At 45.0% G+C, this 22,055-nt stretch overlaps 1 protein-coding gene across 1 annotated transcript in view; it reads left to right on the forward strand.

Moving 5' to 3' along the window:
• The window catches only part of SMAD9 (SMAD family member 9), an 80,001-nt gene that overhangs the window by 53,625 nt on the left and 4,321 nt on the right, over nt 1-22,055 (forward strand). The window contains exons 4-5 of the mRNA XM_055123906.1: nt 2,619-2,840; nt 18,575-18,831. Of these exons, the coding sequence (XP_054979881.1) occupies nt 2,619-2,840; nt 18,575-18,831 (479 nt within the window). The remainder of the gene's footprint in view (nt 1-2,618; nt 2,841-18,574; nt 18,832-22,055) is intronic.

Consider the following 22,055-nt stretch of genomic DNA (forward strand, 5'->3'; position numbering starts at 1 on the left):
TACATAGCTTTTCTATTTTTTTCCCCCCTCGTCCCGCGCCACCGAGATCATGCCTGTTTAGTAATCACCACGCTGCCTGACAAAGGGAAAACAAACCAAAAGAGATGGTTATTTCTTGTCATCAGCCGGCGTGGGGCTCTGGCTTAGTTGATAGTCTGGTAGAATGTCTGCAAGCAGTTTCTGGAACCAAAAGTAATACGCTGGTATCGGCCCCGGCTCAAGATTCCACCAGCGTCCCGCTGTTCCAAGTACATAATAATTTATTCCCTTGTATCCGATTCCCATGCCACCAGGTCCGTGTCAGCTTAATGGACATCATACTATGGTTAACGCCACACCGTGTTTCTTCCCGAGAAAGAAGGATATTTCTTCTCAGCCGGCGTGGGGATATGGCTTAGTTCAGTCTATAGAGATGGCTACCACTTTGGTGGCCTTCAATATTTCAGCAAAAGACTTACTATTCTTGTTAGGATTTCCCACCAAAGTCCGACCCGTTAAAAGGGAACCATTTCATATTGGTGATGATTAAATGACAATAGGTTGCGCGGCCATGGCAGCAGCCTCGTGGCTTTGAATTTCTGTATAAAGTCCAGGGAAAGTACAGCCAGAAATTACACGTCGCTACAAACTTTAACCCTATTATGGTCCCCCCAAAGTCCAACCCATTACAAAGGAACCATTTCATATTGCTGATGATTAGATGACATTAGGCTGCCGCGGCCGCTCGGTTTTGGGTTTCTATATAAAGTCCAGGGAAAATTCTGCCTAAAATTCTATCGCTACAATCTTTTACCCTTCAACAAAAAACTCAGTACTATTGTTTGGAGTTTCCCCCCACGGTAAGCCCTGCTAAAAAGGAACATTTACACGTTGCTGACAATCAAGAGATATTAGGTCGCGCGGCTGCGAAGTCCAGGGAAAATTCTTTTGGTAATTGCATCACTCGCTGGCAGCGCCTGGGCCAGTAGCTCCGAGCACACAGTTTGGAGGCATTTTGGGGGCGCCGCTCATGCCCAAAGTGGCTCAGTTGCCTCCGGGGTCAATCTCTCGCGGGGCCGCAAAGGAGCGTCCCCACATGGCTCTGTGCTTAAATGTCAGCCGGCACAGGGCGGATCCGGGAGTCCCGCCCATCGGCTATCCCGGGCTTTTTGTAGAGTCTAAAAACCGGCTATAGCCTCGCTGCGTTCAAAAAGAAAGAGTTGAGAGAGAAAAGACCATACCCTGCCGGCAGCGCCTGGGCCAGAAGCTCCCAGCACACAGTTTGGAGGCATTTTGGGGGCGCCGCTCATGTCCAAAGTGGTTCAGTTGCCTCCGGGGTCGATCTCGCGCGGGGCCGCAAAAAAAGGAGCTCTTTTCTTTTTTTCCTAAATATTTTAGTACTGGGAAGATTGGACCAGGATTCAGACACTTGCCTTGAGTGCAGCCAGCCCTGATTCTCTCCCCAGCACCGCTTATGCTGCCGAGTGATGCTTGGGTGATTCCTGAATGCAGAGGCCAGAGTAAGCCCTGAGTGTCACTGGACATGGCCCCCCACCAACAAAAGTAAAGAATTTTGGGACCATGACTAAACATTCCAGATGTGCTCAAGAGAGAGTGTGGTTCTATGTGGAAGTCTCTCTTCTTCATAAGTAACTGAATGCTGCATCTGGGGGGTTGTTGTTTTGTCGTGATTTCTCCCATCACCTCATCCCCTTCATTTTTGTGTGATGCCCGAGCTGGCAGGCAGGCCTGGCTGTAGGACTCGAACACTTCAGTTGTGGTGTTCACTGGGGAGCACATCTGGTTGCTGGTGCTTGTACACGTTGCCTTGGTGCTCGCTGAGGTTTGCATTCTTCTACCAGGCTTTCCTGTGCCCGCCAGGGGGCACTGAGCTGAGGAGGCAGTTGTCGGGAGCGCTGTGGCACTCATGCACACTGGCCATCTGACTCACACATCTTTTCCTTGCGGTGCTTGCCAGGGTTGCACCCTCTCTTGTTGGGTGCTTTCACACAGCTGGCTGTGGTGTGGCTGGGACTCATTTGTGGTGCCAGCAATCACAGGCAGTAGAGGAGTCAGGCTCAGGGAGTGGACCTGCCCAGGATCACAGTTGGCGCATGTGGACCTCCAGGGATTTGAACTTGTGACCATAGCTTGCAAAGCACATGCTCTTAATCCTTGTGCTTTCTTCCAGACCTGGTGGTTGCTATATATTATATCTTTTTTTTTAACTTTGTGTTTTTAAAAAATCATACCCTAACTCTTACTTATCAGTTTAGTTTCTTAGAAAAGGCCATTCTTGGCCCCAGAGCTTTAGTTTGGCAGAGGAGTAGTATGCTCTTTCATATGTAAACATGAGGTGGTCTGCCTGAATCTTTGCTGTGATGAAGACTGCAGGGCTCAGCGCTATGGTTGTTCGCCTGAGAAAACAAGCCTGAGTTTGCCAAGGCATCTACAAGTACCGTCCCAGAGTTTTGGAGCTTCCCAGGGGCTCTAACTGCCCCTCGCCCCCACCTCCAGCTTCCCTTGGGGCCACAGGACAGGCAGCCCTCTGGGGGCGGCTCTGCTGCAGGGCTCCTGGCAGCCTGTGGCCCGGGCAGCCCAGAGCTGCTGTGCTGACTACCTGGTCCGTTTCCTTTCAGACTTCCGGCCAGTTTGCTATGAGGAGCCGCAGCACTGGTGCTCGGTGGCCTACTACGAGCTGAACAACCGCGTGGGCGAGACGTTCCAGGCGTCGTCCCGCAGCGTGCTGATCGACGGCTTCACTGACCCCTCCAATAACAGGAACAGGTTCTGCCTCGGGCTGCTGTCCAACGTGAACAGGAACTCCACCATAGAGAACACGCGGAGGCACATAGGAAAGGGTAAAGGCAGCGGCGTCATTCCTTGTACCTGGGCACAGACACAGCCCGTCACCACAGGGCCCATCCCAGGCGGCAATGGGGGTGCGGGGGCGTTTCGGGACAGAGCCCCAGGTCTCTGGCCTCACATGGCAGCAGACCCTCGAGGTGGCTGCTGAGGGAGGCGGGAGCACCGCAGGCTGAGAACCTGAGGCTGCAGGAACTTGGGACAGGAGCAGTAGAAGTTACCCTGGGTTTGCCTGTGGCTGCTAGCTAAGCAGGGGCTTCTGTCACACCGTCACCTGCGGAGACATGAGAGCTAAGTAGTTAGAAAGTCGTGACAGTTTGTGGTTTAGTCTTCAGTGGTACCGTGTCCAGACAGTACCGCAGCTGAGAGGACACAGGCCTCTCTTGGGTCTGGGTGATGCTGTGGAGCCATCTGCTGGGTGTGACCAGTGGGGATGCACCAACCAAGTGCCAAGTTTCCTTAGGGCTAGTACTGCTTATGCTTTGCTTTGCTTTGCTCTTCTCCCTCCCTCCCACCCTCCCTCCCTCCCCTCCTTCCCTCCCTCTCTTCCATTTTGATTTTGGACCACAGCCTGTGGTGCTTAGGGCTTTCTCCTGGCTCTGCACTCAGGGACCACTCCTGATGGAGCTCAGGGGACCATATGGGATGCTTAGGATTGAATTCAGGTTGGCTGCAGGACCAGCTCCCTACCCAATGTGCCATCTCTCTGGCCCCATTGCTCGCTCTTTCCTATTGCAATAGCTGGCCATGCCTGTGATTCCTCTTTGTCCTCTTTTGTGTTGGATTCATCTGGTATCACAGGTTTAAGGAGGATTTAGAGTCATTTGAGCTTCTCTGTGACTACCCTGCGCTTACAGCGAGCACCTTGAGTCTCCCTTTCCTTCAGATTTCCAGAAAAGATTTGTCATTGCATTTGGCGATTCTAATATTCTTCTGACAGGCTGTCTACCTCTGCGTTCTTCACCCTTTTCATATCTGCAGGCGGTGCACTGAGGGGCGGTGAGAACACAGTGGCTTCCAGCCCTTTGACACCTATGAACCAGCCCCCACCCACAAACCAGCCACAGAAGAACGCTGTTCCAAATGGCTCTGTAGTGGACCTGCTAGTCATTGATTAGAAATGGGTTAAATTCATTCACTTTCTAGTGACTTCTTATGACAACAGTTGCTCTTTCTATCCTGTGTTTTTCTCTAGGAACTTTGTAGGTGACTTACAGTGAAATGATATGTGGAAATTAAAATATCAGAAACAGAGGGTGAAGGGACAGAAAATAGCTTTGCCTTAGGAGTTAGACTTGTGACTGTGAGTAGACTGTTTCAGATGGATTGCTGTTGGAGTTCAGAAAGGGAAAATGCAGTCTGTAATAAAATCTGTTAGTGCCGGTGGGGGGCATATTAGCGGGGTGCAGTGCTCAAGGGTCACTCCTAGTGAGGCTCAGAAAACCATGTGGAATGCCGGGGATCCAACCCAGATCAGTTGTGTGCAAAGTGCCTCCCCCACTGTACTATCTCCCTGGGCCCTGAAATATTATTTTTACCAAAGAGAGGGAAGCATTTGTTATCTCAGCGGAAATAGTATTTTTATGTTGCCTGGATTCTTAACAAGTCTCTCAGGTAGGGTTTTACTTTCAAGTGATTTCTAAGAAACTCTTCAGGTGAAACCTCAGGCAGATCAGCCTGGAGCTGTTTGCTGAGGGAACTTGCAGGTTAGTCTCGGTATGGACTTCTCTGACATTGCTTGATCCAAAGATAGAACTGAAATATTAAAGACAGTGCCTAAAATTAAGATGCATAAATATATATTAAGCGCCTTTGCTTTTCATGTGACCTGTCCCCATTTAATCCCTGCCATGGTCCCCTTCCATTGCTGGGTGCAGCTGGTATGGCCAGGTAATCCCTGCACGCTTGCATTGAGCCTTTGGCTCTGATGGTTGAGAATCACGAGGAGGGCCTGTAGGCCTCCTGAGCACTGTTTTGGAGACCCTGTAATCAAGTAAAATACTGAAGGAGTCTAGCAGGTTGCCAGATAGGCATCAGGCAGGAAACAAGATGGGGACTAAGAAGAGAAGTGAGGTCCGAAAGCAAAAAAGCTGAAGAACATCTGTTTAGCTGCTTTAACTTTGGCTTTGTGAAATGGCAGATGGATTTCAACAGAGGGGCTTGCAGATCTGAGTACCATTTGTAAAGGATCCCGTTTTTATTTCATTTTTAAAAATTTTAACTTTATTTAGTCACTGTGTAATTAGTTTTCCATGATTGGATTGCAGGCAGACCATGTTTTAGCACTAGTCCCTTTGCCAGTGCCCACTCTCTCCACCTGTCCCCTTTTCATCTTACTTGAGGATTATTTATGGATTATTTGCTCTGGGAACTCTCAGCAGTATTCAGCCTGGCTGCACAATCCTGTCCGAGGGCTCAGTGCCGGGCAGCCACTACCAGGGCCACAGTCCGAGGCTCAGGGGTACAGAGACCACTCGGGTCCACCTTGCTGCTAAGGGGATGCAGTGCTGGGGCTCCAGTTCAGGCCCAGCTTGTGCTCGCTGAGCTTCCCAGCCCTTGGAGCCATTTCCTGGTCCCGAATGAAGCCCCTTAAAAAACTTTTGTTGTTGAGTCTGGAATGATAGCACAGAGGGTGAGGCACTTGCCTTGTACATGGCTGACATAGTTCGATCCCCAGCATCCCATATTATTCTCTGAGCACAGAGTCAGGAGCAATCCCTGAGCACTGCCAGGTATTGCCCAACCAATAATAACAATAAACAAATCTTTGTTGCTATTTTTATTTTTATTATCATTTGGGTAATGATAATAAATTATCATTTATTAAAATGATAATTATAATTATATAATGAATATATAACTATTCATTATTTAATTATAATTATATATAATATATTTTATATATATACAAAATATATATACAAAAGGACTGAGCCTTCTCCATCCAGACCCCCCATTTTCCAGTAGGTTGGCAGTCACACTCACAAACTGCCCCCAGCGCCGTCTAATCCCACCCACGGCCAGCATCCAAAGACTATAAGACCAAGTTCCCAGAAGAGAAATAGATATAGAAATAGAAATAGAAAACTAGTCTCTCCTCCCACTAAAAATAAACCAGGTAAAAAGTATATTATATATATATATATATATATATATATATATAAAGATTGTCAGCATGCAGATCATTACAACATGCCAGTAGACCAAAACCTTGCATTCGGTAGACTGGGAGCACCTGTAAGGGTGATAAGAGGCCACCCTAAAAGCCTCTGTCCCTCTCGGACAGCCCAGGAAGCTACTGAGGGTATCCTGCCCACACGGCAGAGCCTGACAAGCTACCCGTAGCATATTCAATATGCCAAAAACAGTAACAATAACGGGCTTCATTCCCTGACCCTGAAAGACCCCCTAATAGGGCAGCGTTGGGAAGGACAGGGACGAATGGAGATGTTACTGGCACCCGCTTGAGCAAACCGATGAGCAATGGGACAAGTGATACAAGTGAATATAAACATATGCATCAAAGTCTCACTTGGGGTGGGGGGAGCTGGTGTGATAGCACAGAGAATAGGGTGTTTGCCTTGCACCCGGCCGACCTGGGTTTGATTCCCAGCATCCCATATGGTCCCCCAAGTACTGCCAGGAGTAATTCCTGAGTGCAGAGCCAGGAGTAATCCCTGAGCATCGCCAGGTGTGACCCAAAAAGCAAAAAAAAAAAAATTCTCATTTGAGAGGCTGGAGAGACAGTAGAGAGGGGAGGCTGCTTGTCTTACACACAGATGGCCTGGGTTCTATCCCCACCATCCCATATGGACCCCCAATCTGTCAAGAGTGATCCCTGAGTGCAGAGCCTGAGCATAGCTCAGTGTGACCCAAAGATCTTCATGAAGATTTATCTTTTGTATAAATGCTGGTATTTTTCTATGGTATATTTTAGCATTTTACATTTTATTAATTTACTATTTCATTAAATCTCCCTCTTGGAGAAACTGGCAAGCTACTGAGAGTTTATTGCCCGCACAGGAGAGCCTGGCTAGCTCCCCATGCCGTATTCATATCCAAAATACAGTAACAGATATATACGTAGCTCTTGGAGAGCCCGGCAAGATACCGAGAGCATCTCACCTGCACAGCAGAGTCTGGCGAGCTAACCGTGGCATATTCAATATGCTAAAAACAGTAACGATAGGTCTCATTCCCCTGACCCTGAAAGAGACTCCAGTAATTGGGAAAGACGAGTAAGGAGAGGCTGCTAAAATCTCAGGGCTGAGAGGAATAGAGATGTTACTGATGCACGCTTGAGTAAATCGACGAACAACGGGATGACAGTGATACAGTGATATATATATATCACTGTATCATATATATGTGCATATATATATATATATATATATAGAGAGAGAGAGAGAGAGAGAGAGAGAGAGTCCCCGAATGAAGGGACCAGTAGAGGAACCCAGGTGTATGGGACCTGGGGCTGAGATCTCCAAGCCTGCTCGGATTGGGACTAAGCCTTCTCCATCCAGATCCCACATTTTCCAGTAGCTTGGCAGCCACACTCACAAATTGCCCCTGGTGCCATGTAATCCCACCAACGGCCAACATCCAGAGACTATAAGACCAAGATCCCAGAAGCGCGCGACATCTTATAGCCTAGTTCTCCCTCTGGGAGAACCTGGCAAGCTACCAAGAGTTTCTTTCCCGCATGGGAGAGCCTTGCAAGCTCCCTGTGGCGTATTCATATCCCAAATACAGTAAAAGATATATACATATCTCTCAGAGAGCCCAGGAAGATACTGAGAGTATCCCGCCTGCATGGCAGAGCCTGGCAAGCCACCCAAGGCGTATTCGATATGCCAAAAACAGTAATGATAGGTCTCATTCCCTTTACCCTGAAAGAGCTTCCAATCGTTGGGAAAGACGAGTAAGGAGAGGCTGCTAAAATATCAGGGCTGAGTGTAATAGAAACGTTACCGATGCCCGCTCGAGTAAATCGATCAACAACAGGAAGACAGTGATACAGTGATTATCATTTGGGTAACATGGCTATAATAGTGTTCACGTTTATGTTTGTACAAAGTTACTGCACTTTCACCACCACCAAAATGCCAGAGGCCCTCCCCCCCATCCTTGTGTCACTTCTAGCCCCCTCTCCATTCCCTGGAGCCCCACTGCTTGGTAAGCTGCGTGCTGTTGTCGAAGACCGAGGGTTTGTCATTGTGGATCCTGTCTATTCCCTTGTTTCCTTGCTCTGAAAAAGGGTCCCCTTCCTAATGCTAAGATTAAACTGTAGGAATTTAAGGGTCAAGAGTACAAACAATCTTTCTATTATAATGAGCGGTGAGTTAGGTTCCCACCTTAGTCATTAGTTGCCAGTTAGCTTTGAGCCTCTCTGGCTAGTGCTCCTTGCTCCTTAAGTTAAGTGAGATGACTGGCCCTCAGGAAGTTAATGCTGTCTACACTGCCCATTCATATGGACCTGAAGCTGCATTTTCTCTGGTGTTATGATCTTTGCTACTCACCCAAACTCTTCCACTCGGCCTTCCACTCAAAGGGATATGCTGTTAGGTGGTGGGGCTGGTGTTAAGCCTTTATTTTGTGGCTCTGCCACAGTGAGCCGATGCAAAGGAAATCGAACCGGTTCTTTTGACTTCACTAGCAAAGTGCTTTAAAGAGCCATTTGTAAGTTAGCCCTGGCTTTCCAGAAGCAACCCCTTCAATCCCAGAGACTGTTCCTCCGAGAGCCTAGAACAGTGCATCCTGGCAAGATGATGCATTCTTGTGTTCTTCCTGAAAACTAGGCAAAACACTTGAGTCTTTTCAAATGACTGTTGGCCATCCACCTTGATCACCTCCTCTGTGTGAAGCCCCATGGCATGTACTGCTGCTTATTTATCTAATCATATCCTTTAAGAATCTCCTTGTTGCATATTATAGAAGAGACGCCCAGGGAGCTCACTCACAGTCATCTAAAAGATCAGTACCAAGAACTGGCAGCCCTGGATCTGTCTCTTGGAGCCAGTTGAGCCCCTCTGTTACAGGGGAGACTCTTCTACCCTTTATCTTGGTGCTCTTGAAGTTTTAAAATGTGATTGAAAATATGTGTCCCATGCTTCAGCAGTGATATGCCATAATCATCAAATCAAATCAAATCTTAAAGTGCTTACAGTGGTTTACTTTGAAAAATGTAAGTCGGATAAAACTTTGTTTTCCTAGCAAAACTGTTCCAGAGAATAGATACTGCTCTGAGAATTACATTGAACCTCAGAGAATTGTAAGCATCTGTAAGAAAAAAAGACAAAGAACTTCTGACATGTTATCCGTAGACGTGACCACACACAAAGAGCAAAGGTTGGGCTAGAACATCCTAGTACAGGGAAGGGCACTTGCCTTGCAGTGCAGCTGGCCCTGATCATACGGTTCCCAGCTCCACTAAGGATGATGCCTGAGTGCAGAGCTGGATGTGGCCCAAACTCTTCCTCAGCCCGCAGCCCCAAAGCCAAGGTTACTTCCTGATGATTGGGCTGTGACCTAATAGTCAATCCAGGTCATTAGAGTACAGTTTCTTCTGCTTTTAAACAGTGCATTTTAGGATGACTTTCACATAGAAAAAGCAGAGCTCTGAAATCACTTGCTTGAACACAGGTGTGCTTTTAAATAACTGAGGTAGGATTATGTTTCTCAGAGATGCATGACTTAGTATAATAAGTAATCATAGGAGAATTATTTCTGACCTTTATGGATTTGTTTTGTGACTTAACCCTTACATAAGCCTGTGCCAGGTTCTTGGCTTCAAAGAACTGTCGGAACAAGGCTGCCACAATTCTGTGTGGTGTGTATTATGTATATGTGTGTGAGTATGTGTGTGTGCATGCATGTGGGCCTATATGTGTACGTGTGTGCATGTGTGTGGGCCTATATGTGTACGTGTGTGCATGTGTGTGGGCCTATATGTGTGTGTGTGTGCATGTTATGTGTGTGTCTGTGTCTGTGTGTCTCTCTCTGTGTCTATGTGTCTCTGTGTATGATTGTGTGTATATATGTGTGTGCATGCATGTGTGTGTGTGTGTGTCTCTCTCTGTGTCTATGTGTCTCTGTGTATGATTGTGTGTATATATGTGTGTGCATGCATGTGTGTGTGTGTGTGTGTGTGTGTGTGTGTGTGTGTGTGTCTGGCCCATACCTGGCACTGCTCAGGGATTGCTTCCTACTCCCAGTGGTACTTGGGGAAATGTGTGGTTTTGGGAACCATACTCAGCCCTCTCGCATGCAAAGTATGTCTCTCAGCACATTGAGTACTTTCCCGGGGTTGGGCACATTTCTCTTTCGAAGTGTTGCATTTGTTCTGTGTAATATCAACTTTTCCCTTAGTAAGGAAGAGACTATGATTGTGATAATTTCTGACAGTAACTCCAGTTTTTACACTTAACGAAAGAAAAGACATTTCTGAAAATAATTATCTTGTATCTCAAATTATTAAATTACTTTGTAATTTGTTTTTCATATTTTTGAGTGTGTGTGTGTGTGTGTGTGTGTGTGTGTGTGTGTGTTGGACCATACCTGGCAATGCTCAGGGCTTGGTCCTGACTCTACACTCAGGAATCACCCCTGGCACTGCTCAGGGGACCATATGAAATTCTGGGGCAGATATAAGGGTTTGATTTGCTAGTTCCTTGGAAAAAGGGTCTGATCACATCTTGCTTTTTGAGTTTGTTTTTTGCCCAGTAAATTTATTTTGCCTGGTTTATTTTTAGTGGGAGGAGAGACTGGGTTGGATCCTAGCGGTGGTGCTCAGGGGCCACTCACAATCTGCTCAGGGTACCGGGTAGTGCTTGGGGGACCAGGCATTGCCAGGGAATTGAACCAGGGTTGGATGTGTGCAAGGCAGGCGCCTTAAGCCCTGTGCTTGCTCTCTCAGGCCCAGTTTTACCTGTCTTATAATAATTTTTTCCCCTTATTTTCTTTTTTAATATGAAGTAAGCCTTCTCATCTGTAAAAAGGAATTCCTGTAGAAGATTTTACCACAGAATGTCATCCTGTTACAGCCATTAGACTTGATGTTACAGAATACTTCGAATAATTGGAAAAATTCAGTAGCAACAAATGAAAAACTTAAAATTCTTTAGGTTATGAGCCCAGTTTTGTTTAAAGAGCACACATAAAAGTAGAAAATTGAAATATAATGTAAGAAATGTTTGATGATTTTGGAACCGTGGGTTTGTGGCTGGTTTCTACTCTTTGCATCTCTATATATTTTCAAAGTTTCTGCTTTAGCGCCTTCTTGCTTCGGTCAAGATAGAGCAGGACTGGATGTGTAGAGCCCAGGTAAGGAAGTTCTTTTCTCGAGAGCAGTTGCTTCCACCTGCTGGTGAAGCCCTGTAATAACCGTACAACTCTTGGCAGTGCTAGGCGCATAGCCCTGTGGAAGGCTCACCCAGGCCCAGATCTCTACTGTGCGTCTGAAATCTGTACATTTTCATGATGATTGGAATTTGGTAATGCCTTAACACATTTTTTGAATCTTGGGAAAGTTCCAAATTCCAGAAGGGGGAGAGCTGAGTAATGACGCTGCTGCTTTTTTTGTTTTTGTTTTTTCTTTTTGGGTCATACCTGGTGATGCTCAGGGGTTACTCCTGGCTCTGCACTCAGGAATTGCTCCTGGTGGTGCTGGACGACCATATGGGATGCTGGGAATTGAACCCGGGTCGGCTGCATGCAACGCAAATGCTCTACCCGCTGAGCTCCAGCCCCTGACGCTGCTTCTTACCATTTCCAGCTTCAATATGATTCACATGCTGTATCGTTCTTTTCCTGTCATCCAAAATAGTATTTTTATTTTAAAAAAAGCAAATATCAGACTTCACATTCTATCTCCCATATACTTTATTATATGCCTACCTAGATAAAGTATAACCACCACTTTTTTGGGGGAGGGGTCACACCCGGCGATGCACAGGGGTTACTCCTGGCTTTGCACTCAGGAATTACTCCTGACAGTGCTCAGGGGACCATATGGAATGCTGGGATTTGAACCCAGTTTGGCCGCGTGCAAGGCAAACGCCCTACCCGCTATGCTATCGATCCAGCCTACACTCAGAAATGGAGACTTTTTTGTTTTTGGTGTGTTTTGGGACTACACCCGGCAATACTCAGGGCTTACTTCTGACTCTGCTCAGGGGACACTCTTGGCTGGCTCACGGGACCATGAGTGGTCCGTGTGCAGGGCAAGCACCCTCCCGCTGTACTGTCACCCTGGCAGAAATGGACATATTTTAAAGTTCTAAATAATCTGGATAATCTGTCAGATGTTACTTAGTCATGCAGGGGAGAATGCTGTGAAGACATGGGCGGGATCAGTTGCAAACTCAGGGGAAGGGACTGAGCGAATGTGAATAAGTTTAGGGGGCCTCAGGGTCTGGGAGAAGGGTGGTAGCATATGGAAACATTTTCCTTTCCTTTCACTCAGGAAGAGACTCATGCTCATTCCTTCCACTTTGAACACTAACTCATCTTTTTCTGGTTCTGGGGACCAAACCTGGCACCTCCCACATGTCTTTTTCATTTTTTTAATTGCATCACTGTAAGAAGCACAGTTACAAAGTTGTTCGTGATTGGGTTTCAGTCATACAGTTTTCCCTGTCCCTTCACCAGTGTACATTTCCCACCACCAATGTCCCCAGTTTCCCTCACACCACCCCTCCCCCACAGCCTGCCTCTGCTGCTCCTCCTCCCCCTCTTCCTCCTCCTTCTCTTCCTCCTCTTTCTTCTTCCTCTTCCTCTTCTACCTCCTTCTCTTCCTCTTTCTCCTTCTCCTCCTCCTCCCTCTCCATGTCCTCCTCTTTCTCTCTCTCACTGTCTCCTTTTGGGCATTATGGGCTTCAGTACAGATATTGAAAGCTTATCATTCACATTGTTTTACTACCTTACAACACTCAGTTCTTGTCTAGAGGGGTCATTTCCAACTATTATTGTCATAGTGGTCATTTTCTGTCCTAACCTCTCCCAATACACACACACACACACACACACACACACACACTCTCACACACACACACTCCTCACCCCACCCTTGTGACAAGTTTCCAACCATGGACCAGTCGTCTTGACCCTTCTTTCTACTGTCCTTGGGTGTTAGTTTCATACCATGTTTTTTTAAATCCCACAAATGAGTACAGTCATTCTGTGTCTGTTCCTCTTCTTCTGACTCACTTCACTCAGCATGATACTCTCCATGTCTATCCATTTATAAGCAAATTTCATTATTTCATCATTCCTGGTGGTGGTGTAACATTCCATTGTGTAGATGTAACATAGTTTTTGTTTTTTTAATCCAGTCATCTGTTATCAGGCACTAGGGTTTCTGGACTCTGGCTATTGCGAATCACTATTGGGTTTTCAGATTCTGGCTATTGTGAATAGTGCTGTAACGAACTTAGACCTGCAGATGGCTTTTCTTCATCATGTTTTGGGACCTGTAGGGCATCTCCCAGAAGTGGTATTGCTGGGTCCTGTGGAAGCTCAATTTCTAGATTTTTGAGGAATGCCCATATTGATTTCCAGAAAGGCTGGACCAGTTGACATCCCCACCAACAATGAAAGAGAGTCCCTTTCTCCCTGCATCTATGTCAGTATTGGTTTTTCTTGTTCTTTTTGATGTGACATTGGCACCCTCTTAAGGAGCCTAACTAACCCACCCTCCTCCCAGTCTTTCCTCTGTTATGTCTTTCATTCAGGGCTACCGGAATAGGACCTGGGAACTCAGTCTGAACTCAGCCAGCCCAAATCAAGCCCGGATGGTGTCTCTGACTCTAATTAACCACAGCATAGGCTTTCAGCCCCCCAGCCCCCACTTTCATAAGCGATGGATGCATTCCCACACAGGTGGAAAGCTCAGATTAAAAAAGGTACATAACTCAACAAAATCTAATCCAAGGTGTGGGGTGAGTGTGCCTTTGAGTTTCCCTTGTCATCACTGACTGTTGACTTCCATGGGTGTGTGCCCTAACTGCTCACTCTTCTCTAGACTGATCTGGAATGTCATACATGGTGTAAGACTACTCTTCCAGCCTGATCAATCAAGGCACAGAGTCAAAAATAGTTTCTGAGCACCACTGGCTGTAGCTTGAAAACAAAACCACTTGCCTTCTGGACTCATCTGTGGATGTGGCTGTCTCCAGCCTGTGCCCACGCCAGTTCAGTGCACAGGGCTGAGTTCTGGGCTGGTCTTGGTGCTCAGAGCCACAGGGTCTCCCTGGGCTTTCCTCATTGTCTCTGCAGCCTCTCTCTGTTTGGATGCTAAAGCACGGCCTGCCTGCACACCTCTGCTCCCCCTGTTCTGTGGGTTGCATTGTGATTACAGATAAAACAGAACGGGGCTGGAGAGATAGTCTAGATAGGGTGCTTGCCTTGCACGTGCCAGCCACAGTTCACCCAGGTTTAATCCCCACCATCCCATGTGGTCCCCTGAGCACCACCAGGAGTAATTCCTGAGTGTAGAAGGACACAGCCAGGAGTAACTCCTGAGGATTGCTGTGTGTGCACCCAAAACCAAACAAACAAAAAAGCTTGAACAGGATTAAAAACCATTAGCTAAGTCAAGTTTTCGGTCAAAACAAAAATAGACAAAACAAAAAAATGAGGCACTGGAATTTACAAAGTTGCTCATGAGTGAGTTTCAGTCATACAGTGATACAATTTTCCAGCACCAGTCCCTTCACCAGTACCCACTTCCCTCCACCACTGATCCCAGTTTCCCTCCCACCCACTAGCCTGCCTCTATGACAGGCATTTTTCCCTATTTACACACAGTAATTTACTGTACTGTTACTGATAGGGTTTACAACATTCCCCCACCTTCCAGCGCCCCTTTCGACTCATGAGCCCTCCACCACCCCCCGCCATCCCCCTCTCACATCATCATCATAGCCATCATTATCATCATCATCATCATCATCATCATCATCATCATCAGTAGCAGCAGCAGCAACAGCATCTTCTCCCAGAAGTGCGGTGCTCTGTACTGAAGACCGTTTCTCATGTTCTTTGTTCTACTGCCTTTGGGCATTTGTTTTTCTCCTGTTTTGTTTCTCTGTATCTCACATCTGAGTGGATCATTCTGTATCTCTGGCTAACTTTACTTAGTATGATTCTCTCCAGATCTATCCATGCAGCAACAAATTGCATGCTTCCATCTTCTCTTACTGCCAAGTAGCATTCCTTCACAGTGTTTATATGTACACAGTTGCTTTATCCAGTCATCTGTCTTTGGACACATGGGCTATTTCCAGATTTTAGCTGCTGGGAATAGTGCTGCAAGGAACATAGGTCACATTGAGACCTATGTTCTCATTTTCTGTATTGAGACAACAAAACTCTTATCCTACATAATAGGTTCAGGGAGGATTATATATTGAAAGGTCATTCCATTCAAATACGTCCTTCTTTTTGGTTTGTTGTTGTTGTTGTTGTTGTTGTCGGGTCACACCCAGCAATGTTTAGGGCTTACTCCTGGTTCTGCACTCAAGAATCACTCCTGGTGATACTCAGGGGACCATATAGAATGTCAGAGATTGAACCCAAGTTAGCTGTGTGCAAGACAAATGCCCTATCACTGTACTATCTTGCTCCAATCCCCAAGTACATACTTCTTTATTATAATTTAGGTGACATGTTTATTCTAGTGTTAACATTTGTGGTGTTGATGTCCAAGTAAGTACTTTATCTCTCTATCCTTCCTCCCCTGCTGTCTCTCTTTTAATTTATTTTTAAAAAACTACGTAGGGGCCACCACCAGCAAAGAGCCCCTGGCAAAGTTGAGCCCAGTGTGGATCACTCAGATGGCACCCGTGCAGTGGCGGGGACTGAACTCAGGGCCTCAGACACACAGAGCATGTGCACTGCCTCTCAGCCTATCGCCCAGGCCCTTTCTCACCTTTTGGAATACTGTGAGCGGCAGAGCAGGCCTTTGGATCCTGGGAGTTCACGGGCCGTCCTTTGGACCAAAACCAGCCAAGTAAGCATGTCTCGGCCGATTGTGATCATCATTCCTACTCGCCAAAGCCTGGGCCAGACCTGGTGCTGGACCTCATGTCAAACCCAAGGCACGTGAGAGTGAGTCTTGGAGGGGAGAATGTTAGGGAGAGTTTGGAGAGGAGCTAGTTGGATTCAGGCAGCCAGAGCAGACACGACCTTCAGCCTGACATTACGAGCAGGCCTGGAGCTGTGTGACTTCTTGGTTTCTTTAGCAGTATTGTCTGAATACCATTTAGACAATGTTGAAAATCATTCCATGCTAGGAGTGTATTTTTTTTATTATTATTGAATCACCATGAGCTACAGTTACAAAGCTTTTATGTTTGAGTTTCAGTCATACAATGATCAAACACCCATCCTTCCACCGGTGTACATTTTCCACCACCAATGTCCCCAGTATCCCTACCCCCTCTTCCCTCATCCCACACCTACCTCTGCCTCTATGGCAGGCAATTTCCCTCTTACTCTCTCTCTACTTTTGGGCATTATGGTTTGCAATACAGATACTGAGAGGCCATCATGTTTGGTCTTTTATCTACTTTCAGCACACATCTCCCATCCCGACCAATCCCTCCAACCATCATTTTCTTAGTGATCCCTTCTGTATCCCAGCTGCCTTCTCTCCCAGCTCATAAGGCAAGCTTCTAACCATGGAGCAGTTTCCTGGCCCTTGTCTCTACTGTCCTTGGGTATTAGTCTTATATTCACTGTCACTGTCATCCCATTGCTCATCAATTGCTCGAGTGGGCACCAGTAGCGTCTCAAATGTAAGACTTGTTATTACTGTTTTGGGCATATTGAATACTCCATGGGTAGCTTGCGAGGCTCTGTCGTGCAGGTGAGATACTCTTGGTAGCTTGCTGGGCTCTCCAAGAGGGGCAGAGGAATCGAACCCGGGTTGGCCACATACAAAGCAAATGCCCTATCCGCTGGGCTGTTGCTCCAGCCCAGTCTCATATTATGTTGTTTTATATTCCACAAATGAATGCAGTCATTCTACGTCTATCCCGCTCTTTCTGGCTCATTTCACTTAGCATGATACTCTCCATGGCCATCTATTTATAGGCAAATTTCATGTCTTCATCTTTCCTAACAGCTGCATAGTATTCCATTGTGTAGATGTATGAAAGTTTCTTTAACCAGCCGTCTGTCTGAAAGCATATTAAGGGGAAAAATATGGCAGTAGGAAGTATTTCAGATGGAGGGAGGAGACGGCATACAATGCAGAGTTGCGTACAACACCTGGGGAGACCTGCTGTGTTCTGAGCTGCTAACTCAGGAATGTTTCCTAACAGGGGTTTTGTGAGCTGGGCCAAGGAGCCCTGGAGGTCTGTAGCCCTATTCAGAAGGTTTGTGTTTTCACGGTGAGGCAAGCCCGAATCGATCACTCTGAGTATGTCCTGGGTCCTTCAGAGCAGCAGGATTGTGCTATGATCATGTGCTGGAGAGTTTTGCTTTTACTGAAAACTTGGAGGGGGGGTTGGGGGGTACTTCTCTGGGACTGTCTGTTCCTTAGATTAGAACTTCTTTATTTTATTTACTTTTCATCCTTGGCTAGAAATCTGTGTTGCCTCTCAGACCTGGGCCTTTGAAAGGGATCTAGTAATATTTCAATTAGATGAAAATTACTGTGAGTAGGGCTGAAGTAGGTACAGGGCATGGTGCTTGCCTTGCACGCAGTCATCTTGGGTTCAGTCTTTGGTCCCTGGAGCACTGCCAGGAGCAATTCCTGAGTGCAGGTCAAGGAGTAATCCTCGAGCATTACTGGGTGTGGCCCCCAAAAACAAAAGAAGAGAAAGGAAAATTACTGAGTACAGACAGAATTCTCAGGATTTTTTTTTTTTTTTGCCTTTTAACTCCAAGAATGTGAGATAAAGTAGTGCTACCTACATTTTGAATGGGAGTTTTATATCTGAAAGTGTGACAAGAATTGTTAATAAGCCCAGGTTTAAAAAAAAATACAAAACAAAAAAGTAGGCATTATTGATCTATACTAGTAAGTACTAAATTTTGAAATTAAATACCTCTTTGAGATATTTGATCAGAGAAAGGAATTTAAATATGATAAAATAATATTAAAGTTCATTTCGTATATTCTCTGGTGTGACTAGAGTATGCACGTAAGTAACATTTCCAGAGTATTATCTACAACCAATTCTTATTTTTATGTATGTAGCTGAAGGGCAATTGGCTGGTTCTACATTAGATATATATCATACATCTAATATCCTGAGACCACATCTTTAGAATAAATATGAATAGGAGAGAGCGGTGGAAGAAATAATATCTGAGAACTCATTTATTTATGCTTGGCCAGGATTGTCAAAATATGTTGTAGCCCACTTTCCAATGGAAAACTAGGCATTAGAATGAAAATGAGTTGGCATTTGGGTCTCACACCTTATATACTTGGCAATAATCAGTGAACTCATATCTCTCTATTTATTTATTTTGGTTTTTGGGTCACACCTGGTGTGACCTGGCTTACTCCTGGCTCTGCGCTCACTCCTGGCTGTACTCAGAGGACCATTTGAGGTCCCAGGGATAGAACCAGTGAAAGGCAAGTGAACTACCCACTGTCCTGTCTCTCTAGCCCTCAGTCTATCTCTTGAAGTTACAAAGAAGCTACAAAGACGGGCAGGGAATGGCCATAGAGCTCCACACTGTGCTGGTGTCTGGAGGCTCCACCCTTGCCTTGCAGGCGTGCATCTGTACTACGTTGGCGGAGAGGTCTATGCTGAGTGCGTGAGTGACAGCAGCATCTTTGTGCAGAGCCGGAACTGCAACTACCAACATGGCTTCCACCCTGCCACTGTGTGCAAGATCCCCAGTGGCTGCAGCCTCAAGATCTTCAACAACCAGCTCTTTGCTCAGTTGTTGGCTCAGTCCGTTCACCATGGCTTCGAAGTCGTGTATGAGTTGACCAAGATGTGCACCATTCGCATGAGTTTTGTGAAGGTAAGGACGGTTTGCATTTGGAATGGGGCGGGGGATATGAAGGATGACAGGGAACCCAAAACCCTTTGCAGGTGATGGAACCGTTCTCCAGAGAAGTCTCTTGTTAGGAGGGGCTCTCTGAGCACTGCAGGAAAATCAAGTGAAGGTAATTATCTGATTTCTTTAACACAGCAGGTGAAGTGACAGGAATATTTTTTTCAATTAATTTTTATTAAAAACACCATGACTTACAAAGTTGTTCATTATACAGTTATTTCAGACATTTAGTGTTCCAACACCCCTAGTGTGACCTTCCCTCCACCAATGTCCCTAGGTCCCCTTCCAATCCCAACCTGCCCCCTTCGGCACATAGCAGATTTATTTTATATTACTTATTCTAACAAAACTTTTAGGAATGGCAAATAGAGCGATCATAAAATAAATCAGTAAGAGCCAATTTGTGATTGCTATATTATTTTAATGTATGTAAAAATAATTTAAAGCATTTAATACAATTTAATAAAATACCTATTCTCAAATATATATGTTTTAAACTCTGGAATCTAAAGTCTATTACATTAAATTATATTTTATATTTGATCTCGTTATGGTAACAATCATGTCTCACCTAACAGGAGTAAATTTATAAGATGTCAAGCCACAAGAAGTGTTCCACCCTTCTAATTGCCAAGCATTAAGGTTCTGCAGGACTGGATTGGGTAGGGCGTTTGCCTTGCACAAGGCCGACCCGGGTTTGATTTCTCTGTCCCTTTCGGAGAGCCCGGCAAGCTACCGAGAGTATCTCACCCGCACGACAGAGCCTGGCAAGCTACCCGTGGCGTATTCGATATGCCAAAAATGGTAACAACAAATCTCACAATGGAGACGTTACTGGTGCCCGCTCGAGCAAATCTATGAACAACAGGATGACAGTGCTACAGTGCAGAATGTTCTGCAATACATATTGATGGGCCCAGCCTGAATTAAGTGTTACTCTTGGCCCTTTAAGTGCTTACAGGAAAATGAAGGAAATACTATTCATAAATAAGCTACAAGCAAGAGAGTACTGGCTCTAACACAAAATAATATAGATTAAGGATTGTTATTGTTATTTTTAATTTAGTGTCACACTCAGTGTTGCTCAGGGGTTATTCCTGGCTCTGCAGTCAGGAATTACTCCTGACAGTGCTGGGGAAATATGTGGTGCCATGAATTGAACCTGGGTCAGCCTTGTGCAAGGTTCTACCCACTATTGCTCTAGCCCCTAGAAAAGGATTATTATAGACAAAATCCAAATGGGTCAGAAGCATGATGGATGTCTTTAGTTCTGAGAGAGTGGTGGGTGTTTTGTTTATGAATATTTATTTACTTTCTTAAATTTGATCTTATTAAGGTGGAAGTGAAGGTTGGAGAGTTAAAGAAGTATTTTAGGGTGAATGAAATTACTGTTTGCACTTTGAAGCTAAAGGTCTCAGTTTTATCATTGCTACATCATTTCTAACATGCACCTGCAAATAATTATAATATTTCAGAATTGGAGCTTGTGTATCAAACTTAGTATCTGTTACACAGTGGTTACAGCCATATGTCCATTCCAAGGAATCAGCTGACTTATTCCAGATTTTTTTCGAAGTGAAATTATTGATTTTTTTGTTGTTAAATTTTTTAATTTTATTTTTATAAAGCTGTTTACAATACTTGATTACATTTAATATTCGAACACCACTACCACCACCATATTTGGGATGTTTCCATCTCGAACTCAAAGCAAAACCAAAGCAGAACTGAAATAACTTATTTTGTATTGTTTGTTATGAATAAAATGCTGAAAATGCTTCAAAAACTTTCCTTAGAGTAAAGTGTGTGAAGATAATTGTATTTCACCCAGGGGCCATTAAGTCCTTCTGTAAGAGATTACTAATATGTTTTAAAGGTTGAGCCTTGTGTGCTTATATATATGTATATAAGTGTATATATACCTACACATATATATTTCTGTAAAAATATATTTCCCTCTAAGATTGGTTGCTTTCTAATTTAAACCCCATTAAATGTGGTTTTGCTGCTCTTGGAATATGAATGGTGGAGGTATGAGATGAAGCCGCACCGTCCAGAAATAGATTCCCTAGTGGGTGAAGCTCAGCCTGAGTGTGTGCAGAGCAGCTGTGAGCATGGCGGCGGTTGAGTTCTGGAGGGTTTTGATTGCTGGGGCTAGTTCTGTTGGGGCCGGGAGGGGCCTCACCTGACCCCATCTGGGGCACCTTAAATGAAACAGCCTGGCGTGGGGTCCAGCAGCATGGCTATGGCATGTTGTTTTATGTTCTTTCCCGAGTCAGAAGGACAATGAATCTGTGGATCATGGCTGTTGATGAGATTATCCTGCCAAATTTATTGATCTTTTATATTTATTTATTTACTTGGGGTTTTGCACATGCAAGCTATGTGCCCCTGACAGCTGAGTTATGGACAGTCTTTTTTTTTTTCAACTTTTAAAATTCCCATGTCACTGTCACTGTCATCCCGTTGCTCATAGATTTTCTCAAGCAGGCACCAATAACGTCTTCATTGTAAGACTTGTTGTTACTGTTTTTGGCATATTGAATACGCCACAGGTAGCTTGCCAGGCTCTGCTGTGCAGGCGAGATACTCTCAGTAGCTTGCTGGGCTCTCCAAAAGGGGCAGAGGAATCAAACCCGGGTCAGCCACATGCAAGGCAAACCCACTACCCACTGTGCTATCGCTCCAGTCCATTTAAAATTAAAAATTTAAAATTCCACTTAAAATTCCCATAAGATAATTAATTGTCCTGGTTTTCTGTCCTCAAGTTATGTTTGTAATCTTCATAATTCTTTCAAAAATAACTAGCCTTACAGTTTCTAGTTTTAAAAGCTATCGAGTTTAGAAACTATTTCTCTCTCATGATGGCAATCAGTTTTACTCAAATTTATTGTTAAGTTTTCGATACATTTTTTACTTCATAAAGCAATTAGCAGATACCTGGGTATCTTTTCACATGCTCTAATGTTTGAGATCTAGCAGGGGGCATTAAATTTCCACTAATGAACAATTATTTGCATTGGACAGTATTTTTTTTCCAGATCTGTTTTAAAAATTAGGATGTGTCAATATTTTTCAGAGAAAGAAACCTCATTTTCCTAAGATCAGTTAATGCATGGCATTTATATTTTCTGGGTTTTTGAAAATTCTTTTATTATCATTTTGATAATAAATGGTTACAATAGTGT

Source organism: Sorex araneus, chromosome 1 (genome assembly GCF_027595985.1).
Source record: "Sorex araneus isolate mSorAra2 chromosome 1, mSorAra2.pri, whole genome shotgun sequence".
Classification (NCBI taxonomy): Eukaryota; Metazoa; Chordata; class Mammalia; order Eulipotyphla; family Soricidae; genus Sorex; species Sorex araneus.